Source organism: Macrobrachium nipponense, chromosome 25 (genome assembly GCF_015104395.2).
Source record: "Macrobrachium nipponense isolate FS-2020 chromosome 25, ASM1510439v2, whole genome shotgun sequence".
Classification (NCBI taxonomy): domain Eukaryota; kingdom Metazoa; phylum Arthropoda; class Malacostraca; order Decapoda; family Palaemonidae; genus Macrobrachium; species Macrobrachium nipponense.
In genome coordinates, this window is record NC_087214.1 from 77,806,859 (window position 1) to 77,822,578 (window position 15,720).

At 43.2% G+C, this 15,720-nt stretch overlaps 3 protein-coding genes across 6 annotated transcripts in view; 1 reads left to right on the plus strand and 2 right to left on the minus strand.

Annotated features, from left to right (window-relative positions):
* Window positions 1-15,720, plus strand: part of LOC135199117 (uncharacterized) — a gene marked incomplete at its 5' end in the record, with an annotated part of 413,213 nt that overhangs the window by 320,230 nt on the left and 77,263 nt on the right. The window lies entirely within an intron of this gene.
* The window catches only part of LOC135199560 (uncharacterized), a 371,126-nt gene that overhangs the window by 266,158 nt on the left and 89,248 nt on the right, over window positions 1-15,720 (minus strand). The window lies entirely within an intron of this gene.
* The window catches only part of LOC135199563 (uncharacterized), a 118,454-nt gene that overhangs the window by 95,809 nt on the left and 6,925 nt on the right, over window positions 1-15,720 (minus strand). For 3 of the 4 annotated variants that reach the window (XR_010311096.1, XM_064227728.1, XM_064227727.1), the window contains exon 4: window positions 281-469. The exons of the other annotated variant lie outside the window; for it this stretch is intronic. Coding sequence is in view for 2 of the 3 variants with exons in the window: in XM_064227728.1 (XP_064083798.1) it covers window positions 281-469 (189 nt within the window). In the remaining variant the exon portion in view is untranslated. The remainder of the gene's footprint in view (window positions 1-280; window positions 470-15,720) is intronic. 4 annotated transcript variants of the gene reach the window in all.

A 15,720-nucleotide genomic window follows, 5' to 3' on the forward strand; every position in this document is an offset into this window, starting at 1 on the left:
ATATTTATATATATATATATATATATATATATAATTATATATTACAATATTTGATTCATTTAGATTTATTTGTATTTACTGTATGCACAAATTCTCAGGAATGAGAAGGAAAATTTCCAATAAGGGACCAGAGGGTTTTTAAACTGAAATTTCTTCTCCTATACCTAGAACATGTAAGGTTCCAAGACACAGGGGAACTGCTTATTACAAATCTGAAGGTAGTCAGAAAATGAGAGTCCTCTATGAAATCGAAGGTGAACTAACTAGAGAGTCTTCTTACCAGTTCAATGCAATATTCGGCCACTTCCTCGAAGTTGCAGAGTCTGGGTTGTTCGTTTTCGATCCTGCAGCACTCCTCCCTAGGAGTTCTCCTCACTCCGTCCCTCCGGAAGCGACGTTTCGACCACAGCATCTTGCTCGCTTCTTCCCGGCTCAGCGTCATGTGCTGAATCTCCTCCTCCACCTCCACCTTTAAAGGGGTTGTTAACATCGATTTCGTTAGAGGAAGTGAATTCTATATTCAGTCATCACTGCCATGCCTAACATAATCTACTAGAGCAGGGGTTCATAAGAGGGGGTCTCCCACGGCTTATGATAACCACATGCAGGGGCTATCCAAGAGGTATGGGAACCACATGCTGTTCTATTCCTAGCTATAGGAACCACATGCAAGGGGTATCCAAGGGGTATGGGACCACAATATGCTGGGGGTATCAAGGGCTCATGGGAACCACATGCTGGGGTATACACCGGGCTATGGGAACCACATGCTGGGGGTATCCAAGGGCTATGGGAACCACATGCTGGGGTATCCAAGGGCTATGGGAACCACATGCTGGGGGTATCCAAGGGCTATGGGAACCACATGCTGGGGGTATCCAAGGGCTATGGGAACCACATGCTGGGGGTATCCAAGGGCTATGGGAACCACATGCTGGGGGTATCCAAGGGAGGGGCTATTGGGGGAACCAACATGGGTGGGGGTACCAAGGGCTATGGGAACCACATGCTGGGGGGTATCCAAGGGCTAGGGGAACCACATGCTGGGGGTATCCAAGGGCTATGGGCCATGAGGGGAACCACATGCTGGTGGGGTATCCAAGGGCTATGGGAACCACATGCTGGGGGTATCAAGGGCTATGGGAAACCAACCATGCTGGGGGTATCAAGGGCTATGGGAAATCCACATGGGCTGGGGTAAAAACCAAGGGGTCTTATGGGAAACCAACACCTGCAGGGTATCCAAGGGCGGGGATATGGGGAACCACTGCTGTTCATTCCTAGCTATATGGGAACCACATCTGTGGGACTGAAGGGGGGGTATCGAAGGGGTATGGGAACCACATGCAGGGGGTATCCAAGGGCTATGGGAACCACATTGGGGGTAATCCAGGGCTATGAACCACTGGGGGCTGGGGGATCCAAGGGCTATGGGAACCACATGCTGGGGGTATCCAAGGGCTATGGGAACCACATGCTGGGGGTATCCAAGGGCTATGGGAACCACATGCTGGGGGTATCCAAGGGCTATGGGAACCACATGCTGGGGGTATCCAAGGGGTATGGGAACCACATGCTGGGGGTATCCAAGGGCTATGGGAACCACATGCTGGGGTATCCAAGGGCTATGGGAACCACATGCAGGGGGTATCTAAGGGCTATGGGAACCATATGCTGGGGGTATCCAAGGGCTATGGGAACACATGCAGGGGTATCGAAGCTATGGGAACCACATGCTGGGAGGTATCCAAGGGCTATGGGAAAACCACATGCGGAGGGGGTTATCCAAGGGAACTATGGGAACCACATGCGGGGTCCATCCAAGGGGGTATCCAAGGCTATGGGAACAACATGCTGGGTTATCCAGGGCTATGGAACCACATGCTGGGGGTATCCAAGGGCTATAGGGAACCACATGCTGGGGGATCCAAAGGGTATGGGAACCACATGGCCAAGGGGTATCCAAGGGCTATGGGAACCAACCAAATGCGGCGGTATCCAAGGGCCTATGGGAACCACCATGCTGGGGGTATTCCAAGGGCTATGGGAACCACATGGGGCATTCCAACGGGCTATGGGAACCACATGCTTGGGGGTATCCAAGGGCTAAATTGGGCAACCACATGCTGGGGGTATTCCAAGGGCTATGGGAAAACACACCATGGGCTGGGGGGCAAACCCAGGGGGTAATTATGGGAACCACATGCAGGGGGTATCCAAAGGGGGTTATGGGAACCACATGCGTTCTAATTCCGAAGGGCTATGGAACCACATGCTGGGGGTACCGGGAAGCGGGGGCCTAAATATGGGAACCACATGCAGGGGGTATCCAAGGGCTATGGGAACCACATGCTGGGGGTATCCAAGGGTATGGGAAACCACATGCTGGGGGGTATCCAAGGGCTTATGGGAACCACAATGCCTGGGGGTATCCAAGGGCTATGGGGAACCAACAATGCTGGGGGTATCCAAGGGCTATGGGAAACCAACATGCTGGGGGTGGGTATACAATGGGCTATGGGAACCACATGGGGCTGGGGGGTAAACCAAGGGGTCTTAATGGGAAACACATGGCCAAGGGGGTATCCATAAGGGGTATGGGAAACCACATGGGCTGGTTCTATTCCTAGCTTAATAGGAACCACCTGCTGGGGGTATCCGGAAGGGTATTGGGGAACCAACATGGCCAAGGGGGTGGTATCCAAGGGGCTATGGGAACCAACACATGCCTGGGGGTAATCCAGGGGGCTATGGGAACCACTGCTGGGGGTATCCAAGGGGCTATGGGAACCACATGCTGGGGGTTATCCAAGGGCTAATGGGAAACCACATGCTGGGGGATCCAAGGGCTATGGGAACCACATTGCTGGGGGTATCCAAGGGCTATGGGGGAACCAAACATTGGCCCTGGGGGTTATACCCAAGGGGTTAGGGAAACCACATGCTGGGGGGTATCCAAGGCTATGGGAAACCACAATGCTGGGTAATCAAGGGCTATGGGGAACCAACATGGGGGCCAAGGGGGTATCGGGGGAAGGGCATGGGAACCACATGCTGGGGGTATCCAAGGGCTATGGGAACCACATGCGGGGGATGGGGTATCACAGGGCTATGGGAAACCACATGCTGGTATTCCAGGGGGCCTATGGGAACCAGCATATGGGTTTATTACACCGGGCTATGGGAACCACATGATGGGGGGTATACCAAGGGCTATGGGAAAACCACATGCTGGGGGCGGGGGTATACAAGGTCTATGGGAACCACATGCAAGGGTGTAGGCCAAGGGGGTATGGGAAAACCACATGCTGGGGGTATCGGGAAAACCACATGCTGGGGTTCTATCCAAAGCTATGGGAGGAACCACATGCTGGGCGGTATCGGGGGAAGGGATGGGAACCACATGGCCAAGGGGGTACGGGGAAGGGCTATGGGGAACCACATGCTGGGGGAAGGGGGTATCCAAGGGCTAAATGGGAACCACATGCTGGGGGGTATCCAAGGGCTATGGGAACCACATGCTGGGGGTATGGGCCAAGGGCTATGGGGAACCCACATGCTGGGGGTTATCCATGGGGCCTATGGGAACAAAGGGATGGGGGTATCCAAGGGCTATGGGACATGGGGGCTGGGGGTATCCCAAGGGCTATGGGAACCACATGCTGGGGGAAGGGTATCAACGGGTAGGGAACCCACATGCTGGGGGTATCCAAGGGCTATGGGAACCACATGCTGGAGGTATCCAAGGGCTATGGGAACCACATGCTGGGGGTATCCAAGGGCTATGGGAACCACATGCTGGGGGATCCAAGGGGCCTATTGGGACATGCTGGGGGTATCCAAGGGCTATGGGAACCACATGCTGGAGGTATCCAAGGGCTATGGGAACCACATGCTGGGGGTATCCAAGGGCTATGGGAACCACATGCTGGGGGTATCCAAGGGCTATGGGAACCACATGCTGGGGGTATCCAAGGGCCTATGGGAACAATGCTGAAGGGGGTATCCAAGGGGTATGGGAACCACATTGTGGGGGTATCAAGGGCTACTGGAAACCACATGCTGGGGAGGGGTATCAAGGGGGCTATGGGAAAACCACATGCTGGGGGTATCAAGGGCTATGGGAACCACATGCTGGGGGTATCCGGAAGGGGCTATGGGAACCCACATGCTGGGGTATCCAAGGGCTATGGGAACCACATGCTGGGGTTATCCGGGGTATCAAGGGCTATAAGGGAACCACATGCTGGGGGTATCCAGGGCTATGGGAACCACATGCTGGGGGTATCAAGGGGTATGGGAACCACATGCTGGGGGTATCCAAGGGCTATGGGAACCACATGCTGGAGGTATCCAAGGGCTATGGGAACCACATGCTGGGGGTATCCAAGGGCTATGGGAACCACATGCTGGAGGTATCCAAGGGCTATGGGAACCACATGCTGGTATCCAAGGCTAATGGGAACCACATGCAGGGGTACCAAGGGGTTATGGGAAACCACATGCTGGGGGTAACCAAGGCTATGGGAAACCAACATGCAGGGGGTATTGCAAAGGGGTTGGGAACGGATGTGGGGGTATCCAAGGGCCTAATGGGAACAACATGCTGGGTATAAGGGAAGGGTTATGGGAACCACATGATGGGGGTAACCAAGGCTTTATGGGAACCAACTGCTGGGGGTATCCAAGGGCTATGGGAACACATGCTGCTAAGGGGTAAAACCAAGGTCTTATGGGAACCACATGCTGGGGGTATCCAAGGGCTATGGGAACCACATGCTGGGGGTATCCAAGGGCTATGGGAACCACATGCTGGAGGTATCCAAGGGCTATGGGAACCACATGCTGGGGTAGGGGATAGGGTCCAAGGGGCTATGGGAAACCACATGATGGAGGGGGGTATCCAAGGGCTAGGGAACCACATGGGGGTTGGGGGTCCACATTGCTGGGGGTAACCAAGGGCTATGGGAACCACATGCTGGGGGTATCCAAGGGCTATGGGAACCACATGCTGGGGGTAACCAAGGGCTATGGGAAACAATCATGGGCTGGGAGGGGGATCCAAGGGCTATGGGAACCACATGCTGGGGGTACCCAGGTCTATGGGAACCACATGGCGGGGGTATCCAAGGGCTATGGGAACCACATGTGGGGGGTAGGTAACCAAGGGGGTTCTAGGGAACCACATGGGCTGGGGGTATCCAAGGGCTATGGGAAACCATGGGCTAGGGATATTCCAAGGCTAGGGACAAATGCTGGAGGGGGTATCCAAGGGCTTATGGGGGGAAACCATGCTAAGGGATATCTCCAAGGGCTATGGGAAACCACAGCTGGAGGGCATCCAAGGGCCGGGGTATGGAACCACATGCTTATAAGGTATCCACATGCTATAGGTATCCAAGGGGTATGGGCACCACATGCTGAGGGTATGCAAGGGCTATGGGAACCACATGCAGGGGGTATCGAAGGGGTATGGGAACCACATTCTGGGGGTATCCTAGGGGTATGGGAACCACATGCTGGGGGTAACCAAGGGCTATGGGAACCACATGCTGGTGGTATCCAAGGGCTATGGGAACCACATGCTGGAGGTATCCAAGGGCTATGAGAACCACATGCTGGATTGAAAAAACTTCAAATTATTAATTTGAATAATTCAGTATTTATACATTTGGCATACAGAAGTGTCGCTAATTGCCCCTTTGCTTTTAAATAGTAACTACTTAACAGTAGTTATATCTGCCTGCCGCTAAAGCCTTTGTGAAGTTTTTTCACACAGTTAAGCAGTCTTCAGCATAACCTTACACGGGAGTGACGAGGAGCAGCTCTCTTTCTCTCTCTCATTTTTCAAGTGGATTTAAGGATTTATACACTCACGCTGGATTTATGACTCCGTCCTGGATTACTACCGTATTTAGTGCTGGATTAATTACTATGGATTTTTTCTCCATCATGGACATAATTACACACTAATTCATCGAGGATGGGATCCGGACGCTGCTTAGCGATGATCGTCTATTGAATGATTTTTTCCACACTCGCCAGAACTGTTATCGCAACAGGGTAAGCATAAGGGGCTTTAATGCTTGTTCTTGCGTTACATACTCTATATGCCAGTGTTTTGAAAATTGTTTCAAGTATCTTAATTTATTAAATTCTTGCTAGATTGAACCTATGATTTCAATGCAGTCTATAATTTTATTTCTTAAGTATTTGACTACTCGTTGATTTTGCTATTTGTTTTACTGATGATTTGAGAGCTTTTGTGAATTAGTGTTGATTTAAGTAAATATTTACGTAAGGTGATTTTCGTGATTAGCTAATTGCTGTTTTCGGTGATTCGTTGATTTCAAGATTTTATTGATTTACATGAAAATTGTAGATTTTAATCATGCGATTGCAGTAATTGATATTTTGATTAGTGTTGATTTTTTGTTGATTTATTTTAGTAACTTTTGTTAGTGTTGTATCTTTTGTTCTGATTTTTTCCCGTGGTTGATTCTCCTTTACTTTGTATTTTTTAGCGGATGAGTGAAAGGAAGAAGGTTAAGCCCTCGCAGTTGTGAACCTTAATCTCTCGTACAAAAGTGCATTTCTTCGCCCTCGCTTGACATTCTTAATCATTCGAGGACTCGTTTACGTTATTCCACCACCAGCTGCTACAGTGAAATTTATTTCATTTTAAATTATATGTATTCATAAATGTCTAACCATTTAAATTTAAATTTATTAAATATTTAAAATGCATTTTTTCCATCTCTACCCTTTCACTTAAAAATGCAAAGTTTAATGATATGATCCTGGTCATTTCATATTGATTTTATATTTACATATTTAAACTCCCCCTAATTTTTTCCGCTTGGTCCTTCGAACTTTTGGATTAATATTTTTAAGCACTGGTGTGGAAAGTTGGTCATGTCTAGTTGGGCGGTGTCCGGGTCCCCCTCCTCTCGCGTTGTACGTGTTAGTTTTTTATTTGAAAGTTGATTTGTGTGTGGTGTGTTGTCTATTAGTTAAAGATGGCGGAATCTGAAAAGCGTGAACGTACTACTATACGCCGTAAGGTTACTGTATTGTATACTAAATTGTGTAATGCTGTTGATTCTTTGGATAAAGCTGAATTGCAAACAGAGTTGAGTTTTCTGAGTGAGTACAGTCAAAGATTGCACAGCTTAGATGATTTGATTTTGAGTAAAGTTAGACTGGACTCCTTAGTCCAGGAGGATTTGGATAGGCAAGATTCTGAATGTGAGGAATATTATCGTAAAATTAAATTACTGTCAAACAAAATGCAGTCTAGACTTGATAATCTCTCCTTACAGATTGATAATAAAACTCCTTGCAGAACTAGAATTGATTTGCCCAAGTTGAATTTGCCTCAGTATTATGCAGATTCTAAGGAAGATAAATTTACATGCAAGCGATTCTTTGAAGTTTTTGAACACTTGACTGCTCCGTATAATTTAAATGAAGTCGAGAGGTATAATTTACTTGAGCAGCAATGTCATAGTAGAGCAAAGGCTATGATTAGTTCCATAAATGTGTCCCAGCAAACTTTTGGTCAGGCTAAACAAATTTTGATCGCAGCATTTGCTGATGAAATGCCTCAGAAGTTTGTCCTCATTAAAGAGTTAACTGACTTGAGGTTTGTTTGGGGCAAGGATGACCCATATATTTTTTATGCTCATATTAAGAAGCTGATTGATGCAGTGAAAGATAATGCTATTGATTTGGACACTGTTATGCTTTATTTTGTGTGGTCTTCACTGCCTACTAAATTTCAAGATATCATAGTTGCGATCACAAATAAGTCTCATCCTACTTTAGATGATGTCACTGGTAAATTTTTGGAAGCTTGCAGCAGATATAACGCTCATTTAAACACTAGTAAAGGAAGTCCATGTAAGACCGCAGTATTGGCTACTAGTTTGAATACTAGTTTAACAAGGAGTACATGTATGCTTTGTAATGCTAAAGATCACAAAATTGCCAGTTGTACAAAGTACTTGGAAGTATCTGATAAAATAAAGCGATTGAAAGAATTGCACAAGTGCTTTAAATGCTTAAAAGTAGGTCATAATAGTAATGGGTGCAGATTTCAAACATCAGGTGTATGCTTCAAATGCAAAAAGGGTAATCACTGGAGTTTTTTTGTGTAGCTCAAAGCCAACAGATTCTAGTAATAGTAAACAAACTACCACAAAGGTGGTTAATGTTGTCGAGAGTGTTAATGAAATTCCATCAACTGTTACAGCATCCAGTCATTTGGATATTGTTGATTCTTTATTACCATTACTAACAGTGACAACTGAACATGATCGCGTAAAAGTGGATACAGTTTTGGATTCAGGTAGCCAGAATTCCTTTATTGAGGAAAGTTTAGCAGATTTCTTGAACTTAAAGGTAGTAGATCCTAAGATAAATTTGATTATCAAGGGGATTAATACTAATCAAAAGATTTGTACCAAGTCAGTGAGTTTTCCTTTTAAGATTGGTGATGTAAGTTATGAAATTACTTGCATTTGTATTCCTAAGATTAAAATTCAGATGAAAGCTCCTCATATGTCTAAATTAATAGAGCTGCTAAGGCAGAGTGGTAAAGAGGTTGCTTATGATAAATTCAATGGTGTAAACAGAATTCATGACATTGATGATATAAAGCTACTGATAGGTGCAAAGGATTGGCATTGTGTGATGAGCATGGAGAGTGGAGTACTAGGTCAAAAAGACAGACTGACTTCTTTTTACAGAATTGATAATAAACTAATATTGATTGGTTCTATTTCTGACTGGATAAAGAATCTTTCCGATGTAGTAGATACATCTTTGATGTCTAAATAGGAAGATTTCTGAAGGAAATAGGAATCTACTACTTCATACATTGGCACTATGGAGATTGATTCTGATGGATTTTGACTATGAAGTGCCAACACTTGATGGAAATATGTAATTTTGAAAGCATGCCACCGATATAGCAGAGGTTGCGGATTATTCTCAGTTGGATCATAATTGTAAACTATTCATAAATATGGAAGAAGAGAATTCTATTGAATGTGTTACTAATGAAACTGAGCAAGAAGTGACGGATTTTATTTTACGCAACATTTCCAGAGATTCTGAAAGATATGTTGTACCAATTCCTTGGTTGACTAGATATAAAGATCTTCTTGGATCAAATGAGAGACTTGCTTTCAAGGTTCTGTGCAGTCTGAAGAAGAAATACATGAACAGTAATGTTCTAAAGCGAGTTGATGAAGTTTTCCAGTCCCAAATTGATTTGGGAATCATTGAGAAAGTTGAAGATTTTGAAGAATATAAAAGGAAATTTCCAAAATATTTCTTCATTAGCCACAGTCCTGTAATTAAAGAAGAAAGAGATACTACGAAAGTAAGAGTTATTTACATGGCGAATCTTGCAGAAAAGAGACCTGATGGTAGTAAAGGCATTAGTCTGAATCAATGTATTCACCCAGGTTACAACAAGAATTTTAAAATAAGTGATGCATTGACCATGATGAGGTTTGACAAGTTTGTACTTGGATTTGATATTTCAAAAGCCTTTCACAGATTGGCCATTGATGATGAGAATTCCTCAAAATTTCTCTTTTATTGGTTTAAGGATGTTGAATCCAGAGATTTTACACCAGTTGTGTATCGCTCAAAGCGAGTAATATTTGGGATGTCTGTTTCTCCATATCTGTTGCAGTGCAGTCTTTATAATATGCTAATATTGGAGACAGATGGTGATTCTGAAGAAATTCAGGAATTGAAAAAAAGAATCTACCAAGGCAGTTATGTTGATAATTTTCTGATTGGCTGCGCAGATGAAGATGAAGTTGAAATGGTTCACAGGGAAGCCAGTACAATATTTGAGCAGCATAAATTTCCGTTGCAGCAGTATGTTACTAGTTATTCTCAATTTCAGCATGAGATTGACTGTAAAGTTGGCACAGAGACTCCACAAGAGGTTAAAATTCTTGGCATGTGCTGGGACAGATATAATGATGTACTAAAGGCCACATGTGTAAAATTAAATGTTGAAGCTGATACTCCTAGGCAGATTTTGAGTTCAGTAATGAGTATATTTGATTTGAATAATGCTAACTTGCCTGTTTTAAACAGATGTAAGATTTTCCTCAGGCAATTACAGTCGGATTATGTAAATAAATGGGATACTATTCTTCATGGTGCTCAGCTAAATGAATGGAGAAACATAGCTTCACAATTCAATAATGGTGAAAGGCTAGAGATACCAAGATATATGGGTAGCAGAAAGTCCACTTTTGATATAATTGTAATGAGTGATGCGAGTAAAAACTTTATTGGATGTGTTATTTACTTGCAGGAGAGAGATTCAAAGTTGGTATCCTTCGTATCTGCCCATAATAAGATTCTGAATAAAAATCTGCAAGGGCGAACTATGCCTGTACTCGAACTCACTGCAGTAGAGTATGCATTGCAAAGGGCTTTTGAGCTGTATAAAATGCTCACTTCTTGTATTGTGCCTATTGCAGTTAATGACATAATGTTGTTTTCAGATTCTACGATTGCCTTAAGTTGGCTAGCTGATTATGAGAACTTGAGAACAAAGCTTCAGAAGAGAAGTGTATATGTGAATAATAGAATCACAAATATTGTCGACCTCTGTAAGTCTATACACTCGGTGAAGTTAGCTCATGTAGGGTCAAATGAAAATGCTGCAGATTTCACTACTAGATTAGTATCTTTCTCAAAGTTGAGAAACTCTTGTTACTTGACCGGACCCGAGATGTTACGGGAAGATTTAAGTTTACTGGAATGGCTTGTAATTCCTAATCCAGGCATGATTAATGATGTGGATATACCCAAGCTGGTTGTAAATAAGGCAAGTGTTGAAGATATGTCAGTTGGTACAGTTGTAGATATAACAAAGTATTCTTCACTTAACAAAGCGGTTAAAGTACTAATGAAAGTTAAGCTTTTCATAAACAATATAAGATTAAGAATAAATTCTAAGAGCCAGCAGTCAATTGCCTTATTAGATGCAAGCTACCAAAAATGCAGTAATGATTTGCTAAAGCTTGATCAACAGAATTGCTTTCCAGATTTACATGATTTTTTCACTTCAAAACGGAAAGCAAAAAAGTCTATTCCTGAGCTAGTTAGTAGAATGAATGTATTTTGTGACTCTGATGGTATTCTTAGAGTAAAATGTAAGATGGGAAAGATGTCTAAAGGTATGATGTCGAGAACTCCAATACTCATTAGTAATAATAGTGATTTCGGTAGAATACTGATAATGGACACTCACTTGAAGTTTAATCACTCAGGTACTTACTAGTGTTACATAAATTGAAACCGGCATTTTTTCTGCTTAAGGATTTTCAACAGTTAAGAAGGTTGTGAATGAATGTTACCACTGTAAACGTTTTAATAGTAGACCAGTTAAAGTTAATGCTAATGACTATAGAGAATGGAATGTGAATCCCATAAAGAGGTTTTTTTCTGTATGTTTCATTGATTACTTTGGGCCATATTTCACAAGGTATGGAAGTGACAAAGTTAAAACCTATGGGGTAATCTTTAAATGTATTTGGTCTAACATGATTAATGTTGAAATAGTAACTTCAGCTGATTCTAAAGGATTTTTATTGGCTTTTCAAAATCATGTTTACAGCTATGGTTTGCCTAAACAAAGTATTTTCAGATTCTGGCTCAAATCTTGGTGGTGCATTCACATGGATTGAGGAATGTCTGAAAGCAAGTGAGGTGCAGGAATTCTTCAATCAGAGGGGTGTCGATGTCACTGAATTTTCACAGTATCCTCGTGGTTCTCTGAATCGTGGTATTGGAGGTATCATAGAGTCCGGAGTTGGTCTGGTAAGAAAGTTAATACAGGGAGCAATCCATAATCATATTCTGGATTTTCTGGAATTTTCTCATGTAATTAAACAATGCATATGTTACGCTAATAAGAAACCCATTTCTGAACTTGGCGCATTGAGGGAGCAGAATGTGAATGATGATTTTCAGGTGCTGTCACCAGAGTTTTTGAAGTTTGGATATGATACACAGGTTATGGAATGTATATATCACGAAGGTCAACTTGATGATTATGACTCTTCTGATTTGGGTAAGGACTTTCAGCGTTTAATTCATATTAAAGAGAAATTGCGTAATAGTTATCACAATGAATTTTTATTTGGATTGCAAGATCAGGCAACTAAATACAGAGATAAATATTACCCTAGAGAGCACGTTAAAATCTCAAAAGGTGACATAGTTTTGATAAAGGATTCAATGGTTAAGGCTCCCAATTACCCTTTAGCTAGAGTTCTTGATGTTATTTATAATTCTCTTGGTGAGGCTGTTCAAGTACAATTGGTCAAGGGTAATAAAAGTGTTGCTTTTAGGGATATATCGTCTGTTATTCTTTTGGTTAAAGGTGATGGGTTAAGTGATTCTCATATTGATCAGTTAGATTTTAATCTTGTACCTCAGAGTGATTCTTATGTTTCTAATGACAATATTGCAAGAATTCAACGGGGGGCTGCTTTGATTTGTTCTGAGAAGAATAAGCAGCTAGCTCAATCTGGTCTTGTATAGAAATTTAAATTTAAATCCGCGGGGGGCAGATTGAAAAAACTTCAAATTATTAATTTGAATAATTCAGTATTTATACATTTGGCATACAGAAGTGTCGCTAATTGCCCCTTTGCTTTTAAATAGTAACTACTTAACAGTAGTTATATCTGCCTGCCGCTAAAGCCTTTGTGAAGTTTTTTCACACAGTTAAGCAGTCTTCAGCATAACCTTACACGGTGACGGGAGTGACGAGGAGCAGCTCTCTTTCTCTCTCTCATTTTTCAAGTGGATTTAAGGATTTATACACTCACGCTGGATTTATGACTCCGTCCTGGATTACTACCGTATTTAGTGCTGGATTAATTACTATGGATTTTTTCTCCATCATGGACATAATTACACACTAATTCATCGAGGATGGGATCCGGACGCTGCTTAGCGATGATCGTCTATTGAATGATTTTTTCCACACTCGCCAGAACTGTTATCGCAACAGGGTAAGCATAAGGGGCTTTAATGCTTGTTCTTGCGTTACATACTCTATATGCCAGTGTTTTGAAAATTGTTTCAAGTATCTTAATTTATTAAATTCTTGCTAGATTGAACCTATGATTTCAATGCAGTCTATAATTTTATTTCTTAAGTATTTGACTACTCGTTGATTTTGCTATTTGTTTTACTGATGATTTGAGAGCTTTTGTGAATTAGTGTTGATTTAAGTAAATATTTACGTAAGGTGATTTTCGTGATTAGCTAATTGCTGTTTTCGGTGATTCGTTGATTTCAAGATTTTATTGATTTACATGAAAATTGTAGATTTTAATCATGCGATTGCAGTAATTGATATTTTGATTAGTGTTGATTTTTTGTTGATTTATTTTAGTAACTTTTGTTAGTGTTGTATCTTTTGTTCTGATTTTTCCCGTGGTTGATTCTCCTTTACTTTGTATTTTTTAGCGGATGAGTGAAAGGAAGAAGGTTAAGCCCTCGCAGTTGTGAACCTTAATCTCTCGTACAAAAGTGCATTTCTTCGTCCTCGCTTGACATTCTTAATCATTCGAGGACTCGTTTACGTTATTCCACCACCAGCTGCTACAGTGAAATTTATTTCATTTTAAATTTTAAATTATATGTATTCATAAATGTCTAACCAATTTATTTAAATTTATTAAATATTTAAAATGCATTTTTTCCATCTCTACCCTTTCACTTAAAAATGCAAAGTTTAATGATATGATCCTGGTCATTTCATATTGATTTTATATTTACATATTTAAACTCCCCCTAATTTTTTTTCCGCTGCTGGGGGTATCGAAGGGGTATGGGAACCACATGCTGGAGGTATCCAAGGGGTAATGGGAACCACAATGCTGGGGGTCATCCAAGAATGGGATATGGGGAACCACATGCCTGGGGGTATCCACCAAGGGCTATGGGGAACCCACAATGCTTGGGGGTATACAAGGGGGCTATTGGGAAACCACATGCTGGAGGTATCCAATGGGCCTATGGGAACCACCATGCCATGGGGGCATTCACCAAGGGGCTAGGGAAACCAACATGCAGGGGGTATCCAAGGGCTATGGGAACCACATGCTGGGGGTATCCAAGTAATGGTCAATGGGAACCACATTCTGGGGGTACCTAAGGGGGTCTATGGGACCAACATGCCTGGAAGGTATCCGAAGGGCTATGGGAACCACAATGCTTGGGGGTATCCAAGGGGTATGGGAACCCACATGCTGGGGTATCCCAAGGGCTTATGGGAACCACATGCTGGGGGTATCCAAGGGGCTATGGGAACCAAAACATGCTGGGGTAACAAGGGGGCTATGGGAACCACCAATGGCTTGGGGTATCCAAGGAGGTATGGAACCACATGTGGAGGGTAATCCCAGGGTAATGGAAAACCACCATGCGAGGGGGTATCCAAGGGCTATGGAACCACATGCAGGGGGTAACCGAAGGGGCCTAGGGGAACCACATGCTTGGGGTATATCAAGGGGTATGCCGGAACCACATGCTGGAGGTATCCAAGGGGTATGGGAACCACATGCTGAGGGGGTATCCAAGGGCTATGGGAACCACATGCAGGGGGTATCGAAGGGGTATGGGAACCACATGCTGGGGGTATCCAAGGGGTATGGGAACCACATGCTGGGGGTAACCAATGGCTATGGGAACCACATGCTTGGGGTATCGAAGGGGTATGGGAACCACATGCTGGAGGTATCGAAGGGGTATGGGAACCACATGCTGGAGGTATCCAAGGGCTATGGGAACCACATGCAGGGGGTATCGAAGGGGTATGGGAACCACATTCTGGGGGTATCCTAGGGGTATGGGAACCACATGCTGAGGGTATCCAAGGGGTATGGGACTTGATCTCCAGATATTTTGTAATATATTTGATTTTATTGTGGCGATGTATACATGGGTACATTTTGTAAATAAGTAACTATAAAAGCTATAAATGCTTTTGATGTTCTTGTCTGTTCTATTCCTAGCTATTCAAACCTGAAGTATGTAATAAACTAAGTATATTAAGTTGTATTGTCAACAAATAGGACTGAAGTGGACTTTGGCAAAGGGGTATGAAACCACACGGGGTAATTCATTGGGGGGTCTTGAGTCATCGAAAGGTTATGAACCCCTGCAGTAGAGGACGTTCAATTGGTTCTAAATGTCTTATTCGTAAAACAATATTTCCATAAAGATTTTAGATTGAAGATCATTCTTTCAGTATCACCACGATTGAGTTGCAAGACATCTGCAAAGCAGTAGGCCGTAGAAAAGATATCTATTGGACATTTTTTAATGCTCAAAAAGGCAAGTCAAGCAATGGGCTGGCAGAATAAGGTCTGAAAACCAAACAGACTCAATTGCATACAAAAGAAAGATTATGCCATATATAAAAATGACACTATCTGCATGGCTGCACGGACATGGATCAAGAGTGACAGTGAGGCTCAACGTACATAAGAGGTTTTGTCGACTTAAAAATAAAGCTTCAAGAAGAATATTAGGAGTCAAATGGCAGGTCAGAGTTAGAAATGACTCCAAAGGAGGTTACGGATTGCCATGCGGAGATGACGTAGTGATGAAGGGGAGATGGCATGGGAATGTACTTCGTCCTATCCTTGGGAAGATAGTAGA